This window comes from Rhinolophus sinicus, chromosome 14, assembly GCF_057876585.1.
Source record: "Rhinolophus sinicus isolate RSI-liver-muscle chromosome 14, RSI-T2T, whole genome shotgun sequence".
NCBI lineage: Eukaryota > Metazoa > Chordata > Mammalia > Chiroptera > Rhinolophidae > Rhinolophus > Rhinolophus sinicus.
Genome location: NC_142514.1, coordinates 15,892,832 through 15,911,311, shown reverse-complemented (window position 1 = coordinate 15,911,311; position 18,480 = coordinate 15,892,832). Strand labels below are relative to the sequence as shown.

The window sequence follows — 18,480 nt, the reverse complement described above, 5'->3', positions numbered from 1 at the left end:
TTTAGCCATCCTCCCAAAATCAATAATGAATATTAGTTGAATAATTAGTCATCCAGACATGACCATCCCACCTCCTAAATATTTCTCAAGTGCACCTACCTTGCTTTACTGCCACCGCTTACCACATGACCTTGGGCAAATTACTTAGCTTTTTTGTTCCTTGGATTTCCCATCACTTTACAGAGTTGCAAAGATTAAATGAGGTAATGGGGCTCAAAATATTAGCTGCAATTATTCCGACCATTACCAGGCCACATCTTCCTTGTGCAAACAACCTAATGAAGTTCTTCTATTTTCAACCCCCTTCAGTTGCTGCAGCTAGACTGCTATGTCTGAAGGGCAAATCCCTCCTCGCCACTCTTCTGTATAAAACCTCATGCTTGCCGTCACCGGCAGCACACAACAAAACTCGTTCAGGGTGATTTATGAGGAGGCCATCCGTGATCTGGCTTCTCCTGCTCTCCTCTGCTGCTCTTCTCTGCACTTGCAACACTCTCCAAGCTGCATCTCTTTCTACTCTTCTGGCCAACTCTTCTGCATCCTTCAAGTCTCGCGCCTACCTTGTTGTAGGTAACCTTTCCCGATCCCACCAGACTGGAGAAGGTATTCCCTTTTAGTGTTCCCTAGGTATATGCCAATCAAAGCATTTATTCCTGTTTTGTAATTGCCTGTTTACTTTTTCATCTCCATTAGACTTTGACATCCTTAAAAAAGTCACTGTCTTGCTCACCATTGTAGCTTCAACCCCTAGCACATGTTTGACCTAGAGTAGGAAGGCAACAAATATATCCTGAATCAATGAGAGGAGAATAAACTTCATTCCCTTTAGCAGGTGACTTCATTTCTGACTTGTCACCATATTACCTACTCATATAAGAACTGTAGAAATTCTGTCATTAGGTATCTGGTGCGACCTTATGCAAGAGGAAGAAGGCTCCCAGATGCAATATTGACCCATCTAAGACACGACCCCTCAAAGGTTTAGCTGGGATAAAGACACCTGCCCTTGATGGGTCCTGTACTCGATGAGTCATTGTCATCTTTGGAGGGTTTCTTTCTATATAACTTTGGAGATGTGTTGCAAGGCAGGCTTTCAGCACAAGGAGTTTGGGCAGGATTTTAAGCTCCCTGTTCTAGGTCTGGCATCTGGTCAATCTCTGAATCCTCCAAGCCAAGCACATAAACCAACGGTTGTTAACATTTTGGAGAGGATGAGATTCCTTTGAGAATCTAATGAAAGTTTTTGGATCCCTTGTTTTTATTGCATTTTGGAAGTCCTTTACATATTTTGGATATAAGCCCTTTAGCAGATTTATGATTTGCAAATATTTCCCCCAGTCTTGGCTCATCTTTTCATCCTCTTAATAGTGTCTTTCAAAGAACCCAAGTCTTAAATGTTGATGAAGGCTAGTTTTCTGATAGGAGTTTTACCCAAGATTTCCTTTTCTAAGTCTCTACATTGATAGCTCTTGAGTCATAAAACTTAAATCTTTGATTTTTAGGCAAGGCAGGCAAGAAGCATGCTTTCTGAACTTCACTCCTGCTTAGTTACATCCACTCTATTTGCATTTGGGTTTTAGCCTAGGTAGTACTGCCATTAGATCAGAGTAATGGGGCTGCTTCCCTGAACCCTAACCCGTTGGGGCTCTGATCTGGCCCTCCTCCAGTTGCACTTTTTTCCCATGGGGCCAAGGGGCTCTGCCCATCCAAAACTCACACCTCCTCCTCCCCTTCTAGGTCACAAACTCCCAGTATCCAGGACGGTGGAATTCTTTGCCCAAACAGCTCACTTACAAGCCTCTTCTCCAGGTTTGTTCTCTTGAGAGAAAACCACACTGCCTGTGTGTACCCCTAGGTCTCAGCTTTGGGGGGATGGACAGAGCTTAGACTTGAAGGTTGGGTAGCCACACCTGTGGATGTAAGGGCCCTTCTGGAATGAGACAGAGCCAAAATGGGAAAAGGGGGCAGGTCTCCATTTGTACTCTTGCTCTGGTCCTGGTTCCAGGTATATCATCAAACATTTCCATGAGTGATTTATGATAAGGAGTCAGAACCTATGTAATCCAGATTTCTGAGGTGAGTGATTTGTTGGATGGATGAGTATGCTATGAATGGAACCAGAACTCACAAAGAAGAGGAGTCCGTGGTTGGGTATAAATAAAGTTCAGTCGCTCATTTAATGAAATGTTGTTGAGCAGCAGCTTATGTGCTCAGCACAAGTATAAGACTGAATGAAATAAAGGCTCCACTCTGTTGAACTTATATTCTGGTGGGGAGATGGACAGTAAACAAAGACACATTATAATGTTAGGTGATAACAAGTGCAATGAAGAAAAATAGAGGGCAACCGAATGGCTCAGTTGGTTAGAGCGTGAGCTCTGAGCAACAGGGTTGCCAGTCCAACTCCCGCATGGGATGGTGGGCTGTGCCCCCCCGCAACTAGATTAAAAATGGCAACTGGACCTGGAGCTGAGCTGCGTCCTCCACAACTAGACTGAAGGATAACGACTTGGAGCTGATGGGCCCTGGGAAAAACACACTGTTCCCCAATAAAGTCCTGGAAATACACACTGTTCCCCTTCTCTTCCCCAATAAAATCTTTATAAAGGAAGGAAGGAAGGAAGGAAGGAAGGAAGGAAGGAAGGAAGGAAGGAAGGAAAAAAGAAAAGGAAAGAAAGAAGAGGAAAATAGAATGAGGGAAGGGGAATGAATGGGGGCTGCTTTTTTAGAGAGAGTGGGCAAGGAAAGCCTCTCTGAGGAGGTGACATTAGAGCAGAGGTCTGAAAGTCATCAGGATATGTGGGGGGAAGTGTTCTAAGTACTTAATTTACTGAAGAGCAAATGTAAGGGTGCTGAGGCAGTGGATGGCGTACTGGAGGAACACCACCGGGCGATTGGTGTGGATGGAGCTCAGTACAGAAGGGGGCAAATGGTGGGAAATAAAAACCAACTTTATAGAATAGTTGCTGAGTTTGAAGAATCCATTACATCCAAGCATATATTCATATACCCAGCAGGCAGTCGGAAATACGAGTGCGGAGCTCAGGACCAAAAAGTGGGGCTGCAAATAAATGGGAATAGCAAACCATGCAAGTGAGTGGGTGGCCCTGGTAGAGTGAGAGAACAGTGTCAAGGATGGAATTCTGGGACCACCAACAGGTAATGATGGGCAGAGGAGAGTAAAAGGAAGTATTATAGAAACCAGAGAAGAATCAGGAGAGGAGATTCACAGGGTCAAGGACGTGGCACATTTCAAGATGTTGAAATGTAGCAAAGATGTCTAGTGAGATGCTGTATTTGAAACTCTGCAAATAGAAAAACTACGTAAGAATAAGGTATTACATTATTGTTATTAATTTTAATTAGAGAACACTTGCCCCCTTCTAATGGATGTTTTCACTTAAGGATAATGAGAATTTAGTTATATATACATAGTCTATTTATAAGCAATCCTTATTATTTTATTGAATTTTAAAAACAAATGTACTGAAGGGACAGAACTCACAATCCTTGTTGAACCTTATTTGTGGAACAGTATATTTAACTTGTATATTTGAATATGGGTAATAATAGTTACCTTAGGATTCTACTGGATTTTGATTAAAAGCTTACAGTAACACTTCCATAAATGATTTGCCACGTATAGCTCTTCTGCCTGCCTAAAGGGAAGCCTTAAAACAATTAGAACTCAATGGACCAAATGTTATGTTCTATAGTATCCCAGAATTTGATGTTTGGGGACTTTTGCTGCTGCTCATTCCCATCTCTTTAAATGGCTGCAGAATTCAGTGTTAGTGGGTAGATGCACCAAGGTCCTAGTGGTGAGTTGCCAGGGAACCGGCTGTTGCCAAGGCAAGAATGTTGTGTTAAATTCTTCCATGAGACCCAGTGTTCAGCACTCTTAAATGGGATTTAACAATCCTAAGTGGACTTGAAAGTTGACTCTCGCTTTCTTGAGTCTGATTAGGGGAGTGGGAAGTTGGAAAGGAGAGCTCACTGTGCTTTCTTTTTTCACTTTTTCCATATTCCCTTAACAGAACCCAAGGACGACAGAGAACTCGTGAAAAAAAAAATTAAGGACAAAAAGAATTTCAAAATCAGAGACGACCAATATCAGGCTTAAAAACGGAGGTTTAACGTTATTGGTTTTGACCCATCTCTTCTGGCTGTATAGCGTAAAGAGACTGTGAAGTCATTATAGGTAAATCTTTACACGACATTCTCTTTTCTAGCAAACCTATCCAAAGGACTGTTGCACCCCAGTGCTGAGATCTTGTGGAGCCACAGTTTTTGTTCTTAGATACTGTTGCTTCTTAGAACAAATTCAGATTGAATTGAGAAGCCAATTTGCAAACCACATGAGGAAATGTTCTCATTATCTTATATCACAGTTTGCTTTGGACCCTAAGTAGTATTTTCAATTTATTCATCAGATTGACTATGATATTTGACTGGTAAAAACATGTACCTCTACAAGTGAAGAATCTGCCAATGCTGAGACTTGCATTGAAAAGTAGCTTGGTGAAGTAGATTTGGAGTCACACAGACCTGTATTTGAGTCTTAGTTCAGCTATGTGGCCTGGAGCAAATGTTTTCACCTCTCTGAGTCTTGTTTCCTCAATAAAATGGGGTAATATTACTAACCTTTAAGGTTTCATGTAAGGATCAGCAATAGCATATGTAAAACACTTGACACACAGTAGGAGCTCAACAAATGGTAGTGATTATTGTTTAAAACGTTATGCCACTAAGATGGAATTACACATTCTTTCCATTTTAAAACAGCGATGAATTCGATGAATTTGAGAATTAGAAGGGAATTCAATAAGCCAACCCAAGGATAATCTTCTTCAAAAGAAAAGACGCTACAAAAATGACAATAAAGCAGGAGTGCAGTAATGTCTTAAAGCAAGTTGACTACAAGCTATTACCAGTTAGCCATATGGCACCTTATTTTTTAAATGAAAGACAAACAGCCTTCAGCTCTGGTCAACCTTGATTGGAACAGCCCTGTTTGGGAAAATGCCTTAAAATAATAAAAATTATTAACGTTTGATGAAGAAAATAAATAGTTCTATTTGACAATGGAACAATTCAAGGTAGAACTGAAGTTTTGAAATAAAGCTGAGTAGAGGACTCTGGGCACCTAAACGTTAGCAGGGGTTGGTGGTTGATGCCCCTTTTTCCACTAACAATCTACATGGGATATTCTTCATTTTCCATTTCTCTATCCTCTTTCTTCCTTTTTGCATTGTTTCCGTTTTTCCTTTCTCCTGTCGCTGCCTTTGAACTGTGGGCAGGTTGGCTTATCCTTGTTATTGGCAAGTGAAGGCATTTTGAAGAGGCTGAATTGATGTAATCTTGTTTGTAGTCTGAGGAATAGACTCAATGTTATGAAAGGGACAAGCATGATGAAGATGAGTCTAAGGGCCCAGTAAGAAGGTTTGATGATTTAAAACATTCTCTGTTAACTTCAAGTTGTAAGTAGTAAAAGTAAAAGCTTCAGTTTGAATATTCTGGTGCCTGGTAATTGTTTTAAGAAGCAAAAGCGTGTTCATTGATTAACATATTAGTTCAGACCACAGATTTGGTGTGTGACAGGGAAGGGTTGTGGAATGGCCTGGCTGCACTGTGTTATCTCAAAAAATTAGGGATATACCAGTAGCTGGAGCTCTCCTTAACAACTCATTTTTATTATGTTTATTTGCATATCTGACCTGCCTTGTGAGCCCAAATGTAAGCTCTTTGAGGACAGAGATTGTATTTTATTCATTTTATGTTCCCTACTTTTTTTTTTTTTTTTTTAAAGATTTTATTGGGGAAGGGGAACAGGACTTTATTGGGGAACAATGGTCAAATTGTTGTCCTTTCAATCTTAGTTGTGGAGGGTTCTGTTCAGCTTCAAGTTGTTGTTCTTTCAGTCTTAGTTGTGGAGGGCGCAGCTCAGCTCCAGGTCCAGTTGCCGTTGCTAGTTGCAGGGGGCACAGCCCACCATCCCTTGTGGGAGTCGAGGAATTGAACTGGCAACCTTGTGGTTGAGAGGACGCGCTCCAACCAACTGGGCCATCCGGGAGCTCAGCGGCAGCTCAGCTCAAGGTGCCGTGTTCAATCTTAGTTGCAGGGGGTGCTGCCTACCATCCCTTGCGGGAGTCGAGGAATTGAACTGGCAACCTTGTGGTTGAGAGCCCACTGGCCCATGTGGGAATCGAACCGGCAGCCTTCGGAGTTAGGAGCACGGAGCTCTAACTGCCTGAGCCACCGGGCCGGCCCCTTGTGTTCCCTACTTTTAACAGTGATTTGTATGTAGAGAGCATGCAATAAATATTTGTGGAATATTGAATTCATGAATACACACACAGTGTTTTTTGGAAATGCAATGCTCAGATGACCATATTTTCTAAATAAAAGAATTAAGACATATGGTCTGAAATGGTGGAGTATACTTATGGGATTGTATGGCCAAATACTTTAAATATTATCCCAGAAAAGACTGAGTGATAGAATTGCTTTAATTACAATATCCAGCCCAGGGTTTCTTATCCTGTGGCTAATGGACTTAAAAGAGTCTCTGAACGGATTTCAACAGTCCTTTAACTGGGATGGAAAAAAATAGCACCTTTATTTTAGCTAATGTCCAACTGAAATTCAGCATTTCCCCCCGTTGTGAATGTGGCAACAAACCACAGTAGAATTAGCAGTACCTTTCATTGTCAATAGAAATCACAGACATTTTTGTATCATATTATAGTTGCTATGGATTTCTTGAAATACCTTCTAATTGCTTTAAAATTTCAGTAGTTATTGGACCCCCTGTAAGATCTTGACATTTAATGTGTTAATAAAGAAAAACAGATTACTGTCACAAATTTCTTTTTAAAATGTTTCCTAATCGTATTTCAATATAAAGTTTCTTTTGTAATGCTATATATTTTATTTTAAAACCTAGAAGGGTTACATGGCTTTTACCAGACTGTCAAATGGTACAAAATATGTTAAGAACACTCAAGCTAGAGACTAATAAATGTTAAACTTCAAGGTCCCTCACTTTTTACTATGTCCTTCCTACCGTGTTTCCCTGAAAATAAGATCTAGCTAGACAATCAGCTCTAATGTGGCTTTTGGAGCAAAAATTAATATAAGACCTCCAAAAGCCACATTAGAACTGATTAGGGTTTCCGGGTGGGAATTCCCCCGCCCATTCTCAGGAATTTTTTTCGCTTTCCCGGTCCCGAATGCCAAGATACAAACTGTTTTCTGTTCTACACAATGAATTGTTTCCACAAAAAGTGACGGCCAATACTACCAACCACCTGGGTTCAAGGAGCTGATTTTCCTGATTTCCCGACCAACTTTTCTCGGGATTCGGGAACAGAAAAGCAAAAAGAATTTCTGAGAACGGGCGGGAATTCTCTTCTGGAAACCCTAGAACTGATGGTCTGGCTAGGTCTTATTTTCTGGGAAACATGGTAGACTGTTCCTATATTTGTATTCATCATTTTATAGTATTTTTAAAAAAGAACCCAACATTTGTTTTAAGTTTCACACCCCAGAGTACAAAACTTTGATGCACCAAGACATTTAGCTCGGTACTGGGCACATAGTAAGTTTCCAATAATTAATTTTCGGTTGATAGGTCTGAGAAATTTAAATGATATTTGAGTGTATCTGGAAATCCTGCAGACCACTGCTTGACCCTCTCCACTCCCTAAAGCGTGGGGCTTTGGGGGTTAGGGTAGAGGTAAGGGAGGGAAGGGCTGGCTCTACAGAAGTGAGTTTGCAGGGCTGTGGGATAAAACAAATTTGGATTACCGCAAGGACAAGGAACAAAATTAGTAGGCGCGGAAGGTGAAAACCAGGTTTAGAGATAACAGGAATTACTTTGAGCAGCAGTCCTTTCCCCTACATGGATTTTTGGCTTCATCTGCCCTATCTATTTATGAATATTAATGAGCTCCAAACCCCGTGGGGAAAAAGCCCTGCTCTATCATTTGTGAGTAACATTGTTTTTCAGTTTTTCCCCCTTGAGTGATTTCTCTCACATTCTGAGCTGCTCCCAACGATGTGTGGAAGGGAGCCAGGGAGACAGAGGGGCAGTGTTCCGATCGTTCCAAGCAATCATTTTCTACACGAAATTCCCCAAACGACCAACCAAATCAACCTTTAATCGTGTTCTAAGAGGACTCCAAAAGATGACCTAGAGGGAGGCCCGACCGCGTGGCGGTGGGCGTGTCTGGGGCGAAAGCTGGCGGCGGCGCCGCTAGGGGGGCGATTAGGGACGCTGCGGTACCCGCGAAGGGGGGTGGGCCGCGGCGGAGAGGGCTGGCGCGGACGGTAAGGGGCGGGGTTCCGGATGTGGCCACGCGGTGCGAGGCCTAGGGCTTAGATCTCGTGTCGGCGGCAGGCAAAAAGGGAGGAGCCTTGACCCCCCAGGGCCTGGTGCTCCGCAGCCTTGCCTCTACCCGGGGCTTCACCACAGACCCCTTTGTGTTCCTGCCCCCGCCCCGGAGGCGCCCCAGCCAGTGGCGCTGAGTTCTCTCATTGGTTCAACCGACGGCTTCATCGATTGGCTCCCGAGTCGTCCGGCGTGGTACGCCTCTTATCGCTTCCATTGGTCGCCTGAGCTGCCTCTCAGGCCGTCGCGCGAGGTGATTGCCGGGCTACTCGGAGTCCCTGGAAGCAGTTCCGGGAAACCCCGCGTGCTGCCGGGATCGCGTCTCTGTCCATGAGGGGGGGCAGGGGGTGGCGCGCGCGCCATTTCTAGTCGTTTTCAAAGCGCCTCGCGCTGATTTTCACGGGCCTAGCCGTCGGCCCCTGCTCTGCCCTGGTGAGTCTCGCGCCGGCCCGTGGGGGGAGGGGTCGGGAGCCCCGACCGACCCTACTGGGCCCGGCCCGGGCTCGGCGCCTGGTCCCCAGTTTCATTTTCCCTCCGAGGTCCCTGGTGGGGGTGGGGATGGGCTGGGGGCGGCTTTGGCCTCGTCTGGCCGCCCAGTTGAGGGCCTAGCCCTGCTGAGGCGCCTCCTCGCCCTAGTTCATCTCCCTCCGCCCCTCCAAACCCCGGCCCGCGGGGCCGGCCTGCCGGGCGTCCTCCGCGCGGCCTGCAGCGGTTGGCAGTGCTTTTCCCGCCTCCGCCAGCCTCTCCACGCGGCCCGGCCGGTGGCCTGAGGCGCCCGCGATCCTATCGCTTCTTGCGGGAGCCGCCTCGCTCCCATCTCAGCCGGCCTAGCCACGAGTGGGATGTGTTGATGGTCGGGATGGGCTTGAGGGGGTGGGGTGGGCAGAGGGCGGGATGCAAACCCCGGGTTACATGAGCGGAGAAAACTTTTGTGGGAAGCAGAAGCCGAAAGGCCGACGTGTGTAGGAAGCCTCCCCTCCCCCATTCTGCATGCTGCGAGCTGATTTGAAGGAAAAAATGACTACTAGAGGCCGTGAAACTTAGGCTTCAAGCAGCGCCTGAGATACATAATTCTAAGAATGTCCTAGGCGCAGTAAATTAGAAAGGCAATTATTTTTCTTACACGGTAGTAACCGTTTTGCCAATATTTAAAACTTAAAGCCACGGGGTTCTTGAAAGATCCAGTCTTTTCACACTGCCTGTTTGAGATTTTTGCTGTCCTCAAAGGCTGGATTTATGTCTCATGAGTCAGTCGTAGGATAAGGGCTTGACACTCCTAAATCATGAGATAACCGTTAGTTTTCATTTCGTTGGTTCTTTTACAGCTCGTCTCTTAATTTGCACAGAGATGTTTTAGAAAAAGTCAGGGAGGGGCGAGTGCTGAGTTCCCTAATTTCCCAGCAGCCCTTTTAAATCTTAATGAAATGTCTACTTTTTGCAAAAATGCTTAGATCAAATGACTCCAGTCACATTAGTATTAGTATATTTGCTGCATCAGAAATATGGTTTGGCTGTGTGGCATTGTACTGAATTGAAACAAGAGTTTTAAATGGTCTCATGTGACCTAAAAGTCTTTTTTAAATGAGCACATTATATTTGGCTTGAAGAGAGGTTTTTCCTTGATCTGAAAGGTTTTATCTTCTGGAATCTAATTATTTTACATTTTTTTGTTAAAGTTTACAAACTTTTTTAATTTCAACCAATTTGAGAATCAACTTGCAGAGAGCCTTTGCAATGAAATAGTAATCATAAATATTTCTATCTTGTGCTTAATATGCAGCTTGTCTCTTTGCTTTACACATACTTTAAAGAGCACACCACTTGAACAGATGTTCATCGAACTTTTCTGTTAAAAATTTGCTTTCTTTCTGTGACTAATAGTATTTCCAGGTGCAATACAGTGAGGGTCTTGTGATGCTAAGAACTTTTGAGTTCTGATGATCTCATGGTTGTACTTGGGGGTGGGGGGCACATGGGAAAACAGAACTATATGTTCACAAAGAGACTTTGGACTTTAGGATGCCTCTATAGAAATAGGTTGTATTCAGTAAACATACTCATCTTTTACTATAAGTAGTTTCTTGATCAAAGTATGCCAGTTTTGAATGTTTTTGTTTTGCCAATTCATCAGAATTTGAGGCTTGCCTTGAGAAACATTTATCCACCCAGAGTTTAACCATAGAGTCTGCGTCTGCATAGACATTAGTGGGCTATGAAGTCTTAATGATTTGTAATCATAAGAAGTCATGATATTATTTATCTCATTTTCAGAGTAACTGCATTTTTCTCTCTTCCTACTCTATTACCTCCTTCCTCCCGTCTTCCTTTTTCATTAACTTCAACTAAATATTACTGGACTTTGAAATGAAAAGTTGTTTTAAGTCAGAAAACTGCACCTGGTACATTTGCACAGTGTTCGATAAGCAGTCTGGAAGTGTGGTTATCTTACGAGTTTTAGTGCTTTCTAGGAAACTTGTATTTTCTCTGTAGGTGACTAGTTATCTTGAGTTTCATCAAGAAAAGTAGGCTTTTTCTTGAGATCCACCTTCATGTTCTTTATTTCAGTATTCGTTACAATGTCTTTATTCTGCTGCTTATTATCTTCATCACATTATAATTTCACCACAGATAAATGCACTTTAATTCTCTGTCTTTTGAGGCAGTATAGAGACTTGCCTTGTTTGTTTTTATTATTTAATCACTCTCTTCAGGGAGTTGGTTCATTTCAGCATTACATACAGGTTGAACATACAAAATGATGTGGGTAGGTTAATCTGAGACATCTGACCTAAGTTTATCCTAATTAGGTAGTGTTTGTTGAAACAATTTGGAAGAAGTTAGCTTGTCCATTCCTCATTATGTTTTTGCAGCTTTATTTTACTGATACGAAAAATTCAGTATGTACTCATGATTTTTTTTAATGAAGCAACTTCAACTATAGCTCGCTTTTTATTTTGTGTGGACTTAAAACAATCGTTTAGCTTTTAAACTTGGTCATTTTTTCTTTTAAATCTGTGAATGGCAATAGCAAATTAATTTTAGAACAAAAAATAATGTCAAGTTGTGTTTTTTTGTTTTAAGTGAGGCGAAGAAAACCCAAACCACCAGTGTGTTGAAATAGAGACAACAGGGCATTTATTTCACACCTATCTTGGATTTGAAGCAGAGCTAGGAAAATTTGAATATTCTTAAACCTTGACTAAGTGGTCTGTGGGTGTTCATTATGTTTTCAAACCAAAATTTTAAAAACTGTAAGAATTGAGAGCTGAGGGGCTTTTTAGGATTTTGTGGTGATTTGTTGATATGTTTGTCAGGACACAGCAGCTGCTTTTGTTAATCAGCGATTCTGCCTTAAGTAAATTCAAGCCTTTATTTAACCTAGTGTACATGAAGTTCCTTAAAGATCTAACGCTTTCATGTACATTATTTCCTATGGTTTTACAGGATTGTTATTCCAAATTTAGGTCAGATACATCACAAAAGGCATAAAATACTATTTTGATAGAGGTTATTAGCAGCATGTATACAAATTAGTTTAGATAAATCATGCATTGTCCTACAAACTAGTTATTTCTGGCTTAATGTAATATAGCTCCTGAATTTTTTCCAGCAGCATAATAAAATGGCTAATCAGGTGAATGGTAATGCGGTACAGTTAAAAGAAGAGGAAGAACCAATGGATACTTCCAGTGTAACTCACACAGAACACTACAAGACACTGATAGAGGCAGGCCTCCCACAGAAGGTGGCAGAAAGACTTGATGAAATATTTCAGACAGGTATAATATGCATTTCTTGTTTCTGACTGGTTATGAAAGTGAGGACAAACCACTTTGAATTTTATAGATTTTTTTAAGGTTAATTAATACTTATTGTTTCTGATCTATGTAGAGCTGAATGTTTGTTACTTTCCCTTCATTGAGGGCATATTGGGTTTGACTTTGATATTCTTATCACATTATTTTGAAGCCTTCTTAGTGTTGAATATGCAGTCTTAGTTGTTTCAGAACAGTACATCAATTTGTCTTAGATTTACCACCAATTAAAATGTATGTTTCAGCGTATCAAATTTTACTTTTTTTTCCTTAATCTAAATTAGTCATCATTTTGCTTTTACTTTTCTACTTTTAGCTTCTTAAAGGGATTGTTAAATCAGCTTAGGTCTGATTAGGTGGCATAATAAGAGGACTAGTTAGACTGTATTGTCTGAAATGACAATAAATGTCAGACTCCTTGAGAGTTTGTGGCCTATCTAGTTTCTAATAGACAGAAATCCACATCTCTCAGTAATTTGGAAGTGTTCGGTTTGTAACAGCTGCTTTTATTTTTTAATCTAGAAGTCCCATGGTTAAGTGCTTAAGCAAATTTGAACATCTTAATATGGTCGGTTGTAAGTGGTTTGAAGTTTTAGAGAGGGAGAGAAATATTTACCCTTAGGGAGTGTTGTTCATAAATAAATGTGTCCTCCCCTTTTGGGGCCATGGATGGAAATGTTTTTCCTCAGTGTTTTGTGTGCCTATCCAGATTCTGGGAGAGAGAATTGAATTGTCTCACAAATGTGTATTAAGTACCATAGTTCCAAATATCTGGGTTTTTTTTTCTCTTTAAAAAAATTTAAATCTGAAAAGCTCAGGATAATTTCAGACATTAAAATGACTTCTAAAAATGACTCCTGAGTGATGGTCGCATTTGAAAATCAGTCCTCAGGAACTTTCTGTGACATTCTGCCGTAGAGAATTGGCAGTGATCTGCTTAGAGATGCTCTCTTGTGGAGTGTTTTGTTATTGATAAAATGCTGATGGCTTGAGTGTAGGGTTGGATTAACAGAATGGATTGATGGGTATCCTGAGTTGTGGCTTTGGGTGGTGGTATGGAATATTCAAGCAAGGAAACTCCAATTATTTAGACATGCTCATTTTGAGCTTTTAAAACAAATCATGGCAATATTTTTTAAAAGTAACTTTGCAAGTGGCATTACATTTATTTAAAATATATTTACTGTATGGAATAAAGGTCTTTGTCTTTAACCAAAATGGAGTCACTTTTGATGTTAGTTCATATGGACTTGGGGGTTTTAATCTACCAAATATTTCCATTTTACATTGGATCAATTCTGAAATATATTCCTTATACATATATATAGAGAAAAATATAACACTTAACAGATTTAAGAAATTATATTTTAAACTTAGATGTTCTGTGTGCAGTTAAATATAATACATATATAGAATAATGCAGTGTATGTTTTCTGTATAGTTTACTTGTAAGTCCATAGTAAAATCCTTAATGCCATTTAAAAAAAGTTGTTATTACTTGAGTGTTGTGAATGCCACAGCATCTTTTTAAATCTCAGCTTGACACTTCAAAAGAACAAAAAAAAAAATGCCTTAAAATATGACTTTCAGAATTGATTAATCAAGCTGCACTTGCATTTGTAGAAAAGTTTAAAAGTATGCCTTTCCACATTCTGACTGCAGCAAAATAGATGCTTGGATAAACAAATGTGTTTCATTTTATCTTTGGTGCTAAGGAGGGAAAGCCTTTGGCACTTTTTGGAGAGCAGAAAGAATTATTTAGTGAAAGTGGTTCTCATTTTTTCCCCCCACCTCTTGTGTGGTTAGCAACAACTACAACAGTTGATATAATTTGAAAGTTGATCCTTGGGAAATACAGTGTGTTCTTAGCACTCTAACATAAACCAGAATTTGTTATATTAATGCTTAATCTGTAGTACAATGTGTACATCAGATTTAACTTCCAAGACTTAAACCTTCTGGGGAGTGGGCAATGGGGTTAATATTTTTGTGTTTTTTTGTGGGATATGGGGATTGAAATTCATGTTTATAGGTATTGGCATTTTATTTTCATATTTGTACTCTTGACCTTTCTATGTAGTATTTGTATAGCTGCGTATATGCATATAGTTAAATGAAAATATATTTTGTTAGTGATAGTACTAAATATAACTATTCTTGATTAAACATTGCTAACACAGTTTAGATTTTCTTTTGTTGCAATAATGTTACCTCTTCTCAATTTAATTTTTAGGATTGGTAGCTTATGTTGATCTTGATGAAAGAGCAATTGATGCTCTCAGGGAATTTAATGAAGAAGGAGCTCTCTCTGTACTACAACAGTTCAAGGAAAGTGACTTATCACATGTTCAGGTAAGACCATTACTCAGAAATATCTTTGAGCAACTAATGACCGGAAATTATTTTCCTATTACTTTTTCTCGTGTAGTGAAGCGGTATTTTTTGTTTGTGACTACCTCTGCTTTTAAAAAATTAGTTTAAAGAAAAAAAACGATCTGCTTATGGCAAAGAGTTTTCAGAAACACATGTATAAAGTGAAAGTCTTCCCCCCACTCCTTTGTTTGCAGTAAGTTACTTAAAAAACTTAAATCAAAGCCAAGGTTTGCAGTTTTTTACTAGTTTTTTACATGTTTAAATTACTAAGATTTTAAACATTTTTGGATTATCTGATCCTGTTTTATTATCTTGGAGGGAATGATGTAGGTAGAATAGTTTTGGAACCTGTGGCAAAGAATAGTCCAGGTGCATTTAAATATCAACAAATGAAGACTGTTTTGCCAGTGTAGAAGGTAAACTCCCAGAGGCCTTGGCTGTCTTGCTGCTTTCTGCTCCAGTCTCTGGCACATGGTAACCACTCAGCAAATATTTGTTGAGCGAATAAATGAGTAAATATTTTGTTAAAATTCTGGTTTTCTGAAATTTAAATTTAATTATGTATTTGACCTTCAGTGATTCCTGGTAATTCTTCTTCATTGAATTACTTCCCTATTCTAGAACAAAAGTGCATTTTTATGTGGAGTTATGAAGACCTACAGGCAAAGGGAGAAACAGGGGAGCAAGGTGCAAGAATCTACAAAGGGACCTGATGAAGCAAAGATCAAGGTAAAATTTGGTAATGAAATTAAATTTAATGATGAGATTGAATGCTTTTGTTCCTAGAGACAGTTTTTATAGTTCAATTTTTTAAAATTCGTGTTTAGAAATGAAATAATTTAGAGAACATAACATACGAATTTTCGGGGCAAACATTTAATTGTATGTTTGGTGGAAATCCCTGATTCCAAATCTCCCTTCTTCCTTGTTCTTTGGGCTATGAATGATATCTTTTTATTGATGCTTCCTGTAATAGTTTTTTTGGATTGATCCAGTCATGACTTGGTTCAGTTTCTTTCCAAGCACTTTGCTTGTTTTCTCTTGGTAAGGAAGTTTTATAACTGCTTTTTTCCTTTTCAGTTTTTATTGCTTCAGTTTCTTTATTTGTAAACTGGGAATAGTAATAGTGCCTACTCATAGAGTTGTTATGAGGATTAAAGGAATTCAAGTATGTAAAGCACTTAGAATAATACCTGGAATGTAGCAAGAACTATATAACTATGAGCCATTATTATTACTATTATTATTATTTAGATAAACTGCTATGAAAAGTAAATATAGGACTTTTAGTGAAAGACCAGTGAACCCAATTCCTTAGTTAAATGGACATTGTTGTTTTGCTGCAGTAATAGACTTTGCAATTTGAAATAGTCATTTTATTTAATGTTGAAGTTTTTAATACAGTTTTATGTAGATAGGAAATATAACTCGTAGTTTCTGTCATATAACTAGCCTATATAGAACTCCTTTGTACCTTTTCCCCTCATCTGTAAAATGACATAACCCCGTTATATTTTGGAAATAAATAAGTATGTGAAAATTCTATATGACGTAATAATTGTTTTTTTTTTAAAAAATGATTACTATTCATTGTATAGGCCTATATTATTTCCCTGACCTGAGGCTATTTGTTCTTGGTAAGGAGTATATTAACATATGTAATATGTGTATATTACATGTTATACAAGTACCATGTATAAATCTGTAATATACATATGAGGTCTGACAGTTAAGTTCGCGAACTCATCCTAGAAAAAGTGCTACATACCTCATTGCTGAATATCACTACAGTCATCTTCGAAGTACTCCCCTTGGGAAGCTATGCACTGACGTCAGCGCCTAGTCCACCCTTCAAAGCAATTTTGCTACTTTTTCTGGAATGGCCATCAGAACTGTTGTCATATTACCCTTGTGGTCCTGAATGTCATCAAAATGTCTTTCTTTCAATATTTCCTTTATCTTCGGGTAAAGAAAGAAGTCATTGGGGGCTAGATCAGGTAAGTAGGGAGGGTGTTCCAATACAGTTATTTGTTTACTGGCTAAAAACTCCCTCACAGACAGTGCCGTGTGAGCTGGTGCATTGTTGTGATGCAAGAGCCATGAATGTTGGCAAAAAGTTCAGGTCTAACTTTTTCATGCAACCTTTTCAGCACTTCCAAATAGTAAACTTGGTTAGTTGTTTGTCTAGTTGGTACAATTTCATAATTAATAATCTCTCTGATACCAAGAAAGGTTAGCAACATCATTGCAATAAGTTGGCGAACTTAATTGTCTGACCTCGTATTATGTATAATATATTTTATACATTACATTTATTCCTATGTTAAAAGCAGAGCAGTCCTGTTTGAGTCACAGGTAAAAGAATGGAGGATCTAAGGTAACTCTGGAATCCCACGGTTTCTCAAAAAAAAAATTTTTTTTCAAATGTTCCAAAGAACTTTTTTTTTTCCTTTTATTTATGTAAGTGTGTTTTTTCAGGACCCATCAGCTCCAAGTCAAGTAGTTGTTTCAATGTAGTTGTGGAGGGTGCAGCTCACAGTGGCCCATGTGGGGATCGAACTGGCTACCTTGTTAAGACCACCGTTCTTTAACCAACTGAGCTAACCTGCTGCCCCAATCCAAAATATCTTTGAAAACCTCTAAACTCAATGGTGTCTAAAATCTCTTGTTGCTCTGACATTGTATAATTTTTAAAACCTGAAGTGTAAAATACTCCCCTTTCTAGGTAGATTGCATTTCTTTTTTTCCACTGTGTCTTTGTTCTACAGGCCTTTCATACAAACTAACAAACTTTTGAGAGCAAGGACATTATTTTCTTTTCTACAATTCCTCTTAATACCTAATAGATCTGGGTGATGAACACACAATGGAATTTATAGATGATGTAATACAGAATTGTACACCTGAAATCTATAATTTTACTAACAATTGTCACCCCAATAAATTTAATAAAATAAAATTAAAAAAAAGAAAAACCTAATAGAATGTTGTGAGGAAGGTAGGAAATAAGAAACAGGAAGTTGTGTTTGTTTTGTGAAACCTGAGTATATTCATTTGGTAATTGCAAAATATTTTGAGTCTGAGACTCAGTGAGTCTATAAGCTGTATGAGAAATGGTCTGGTTCTTACAGAACTTTATGTTACAGCAGGAGTACAAAACAAAAGGATCAAAGAAAATAGAAGTTAAATTATTTCAGTACAATAGAAAGAGTAGGAATGTGAGAAATAGTAAATGAGAGAAGCTGCCTGAGAAGTAGGACCGCTCTCTAACCAAGGATAGAGAACACTATTTGAAAAGAATCACTGGTGGATATGAGTATGGTATCTAAAGGGAACAAGTAAGAAAAGAAGTCTAGTTGAAGTAGAGGGGGTACAAAATGAGGCATACTATGGTACATAGTGTGAATAGGTAGCCTGGGGTCTGCTTAGGTCAAAAATTTTTTTTTTTTTTATTGGGGAAGGGGAACAGGACTCTATTGGGGGAACAGTGTGTACTTCCAAGACTTTTTTCTTCCAAGTCAAGTTGTTGTCCTTTCAGTCTTAGTTGTGGCGGGCGCAGCTCAGCTCCAGGTCCAATTGCTGTTGCTAGTTGCAGAGGGTGCAGCCCACCATCTCTTGCGGGAGTGGAACTGGCAACCTTGTGGTTGAGAGAACGCGCTCCAACCAACTGAGCCATCCGGGAGCTCAGCGGCAGCTCAGCTCAAGGTGCCATGTTCAATTTTAGTTGCAGGGGGTGCTGCCCACCATCCCTTGTGGGAGTCAAATTGAACTGGCAACCTTGTGGTTGAGAGGATGAGCTCCAATCAACTGAGCCATCCAGGAAGCAGCTCAACTCAAGGTGCCATGTTCAGTCTTAGTTGCAGGGGGCGCTGCCCACCATCCCTTGCAGGACTCGAGGAA

The 18,480-nt window shown here is 39.8% G+C and overlaps 1 protein-coding gene across 6 annotated transcripts in view; it reads left to right on the top strand.

The window, feature by feature from the left end:
* Positions 1–8,665: 8,665 nt before the first annotated feature.
* Positions 8,666–18,480, top strand: part of HNRNPR (heterogeneous nuclear ribonucleoprotein R) — a 31,500-nt gene continuing 21,685 nt past the window's right edge. For 2 of the 6 annotated variants that reach the window (XM_088790480.1, XM_088790478.1), the window contains exons 1-4: positions 8,685–8,824; positions 12,006–12,171; positions 14,441–14,559; positions 15,202–15,309. In XM_088790480.1, coding sequence (XP_088646606.1) covers positions 12,015–12,171; positions 14,441–14,559; positions 15,202–15,309 — 384 coding nt within the window. In that variant the 5' untranslated portion in view covers positions 8,685–8,824; positions 12,006–12,014. Of the gene's footprint in view, positions 8,825–12,002; positions 12,172–14,440; positions 14,560–15,201; positions 15,310–18,480 lie in introns of all 6 variants that reach the window. The other 4 variants (XM_088790479.1, XM_088790477.1, XM_088790481.1 and 1 more) reach the window with 3 other exon arrangements.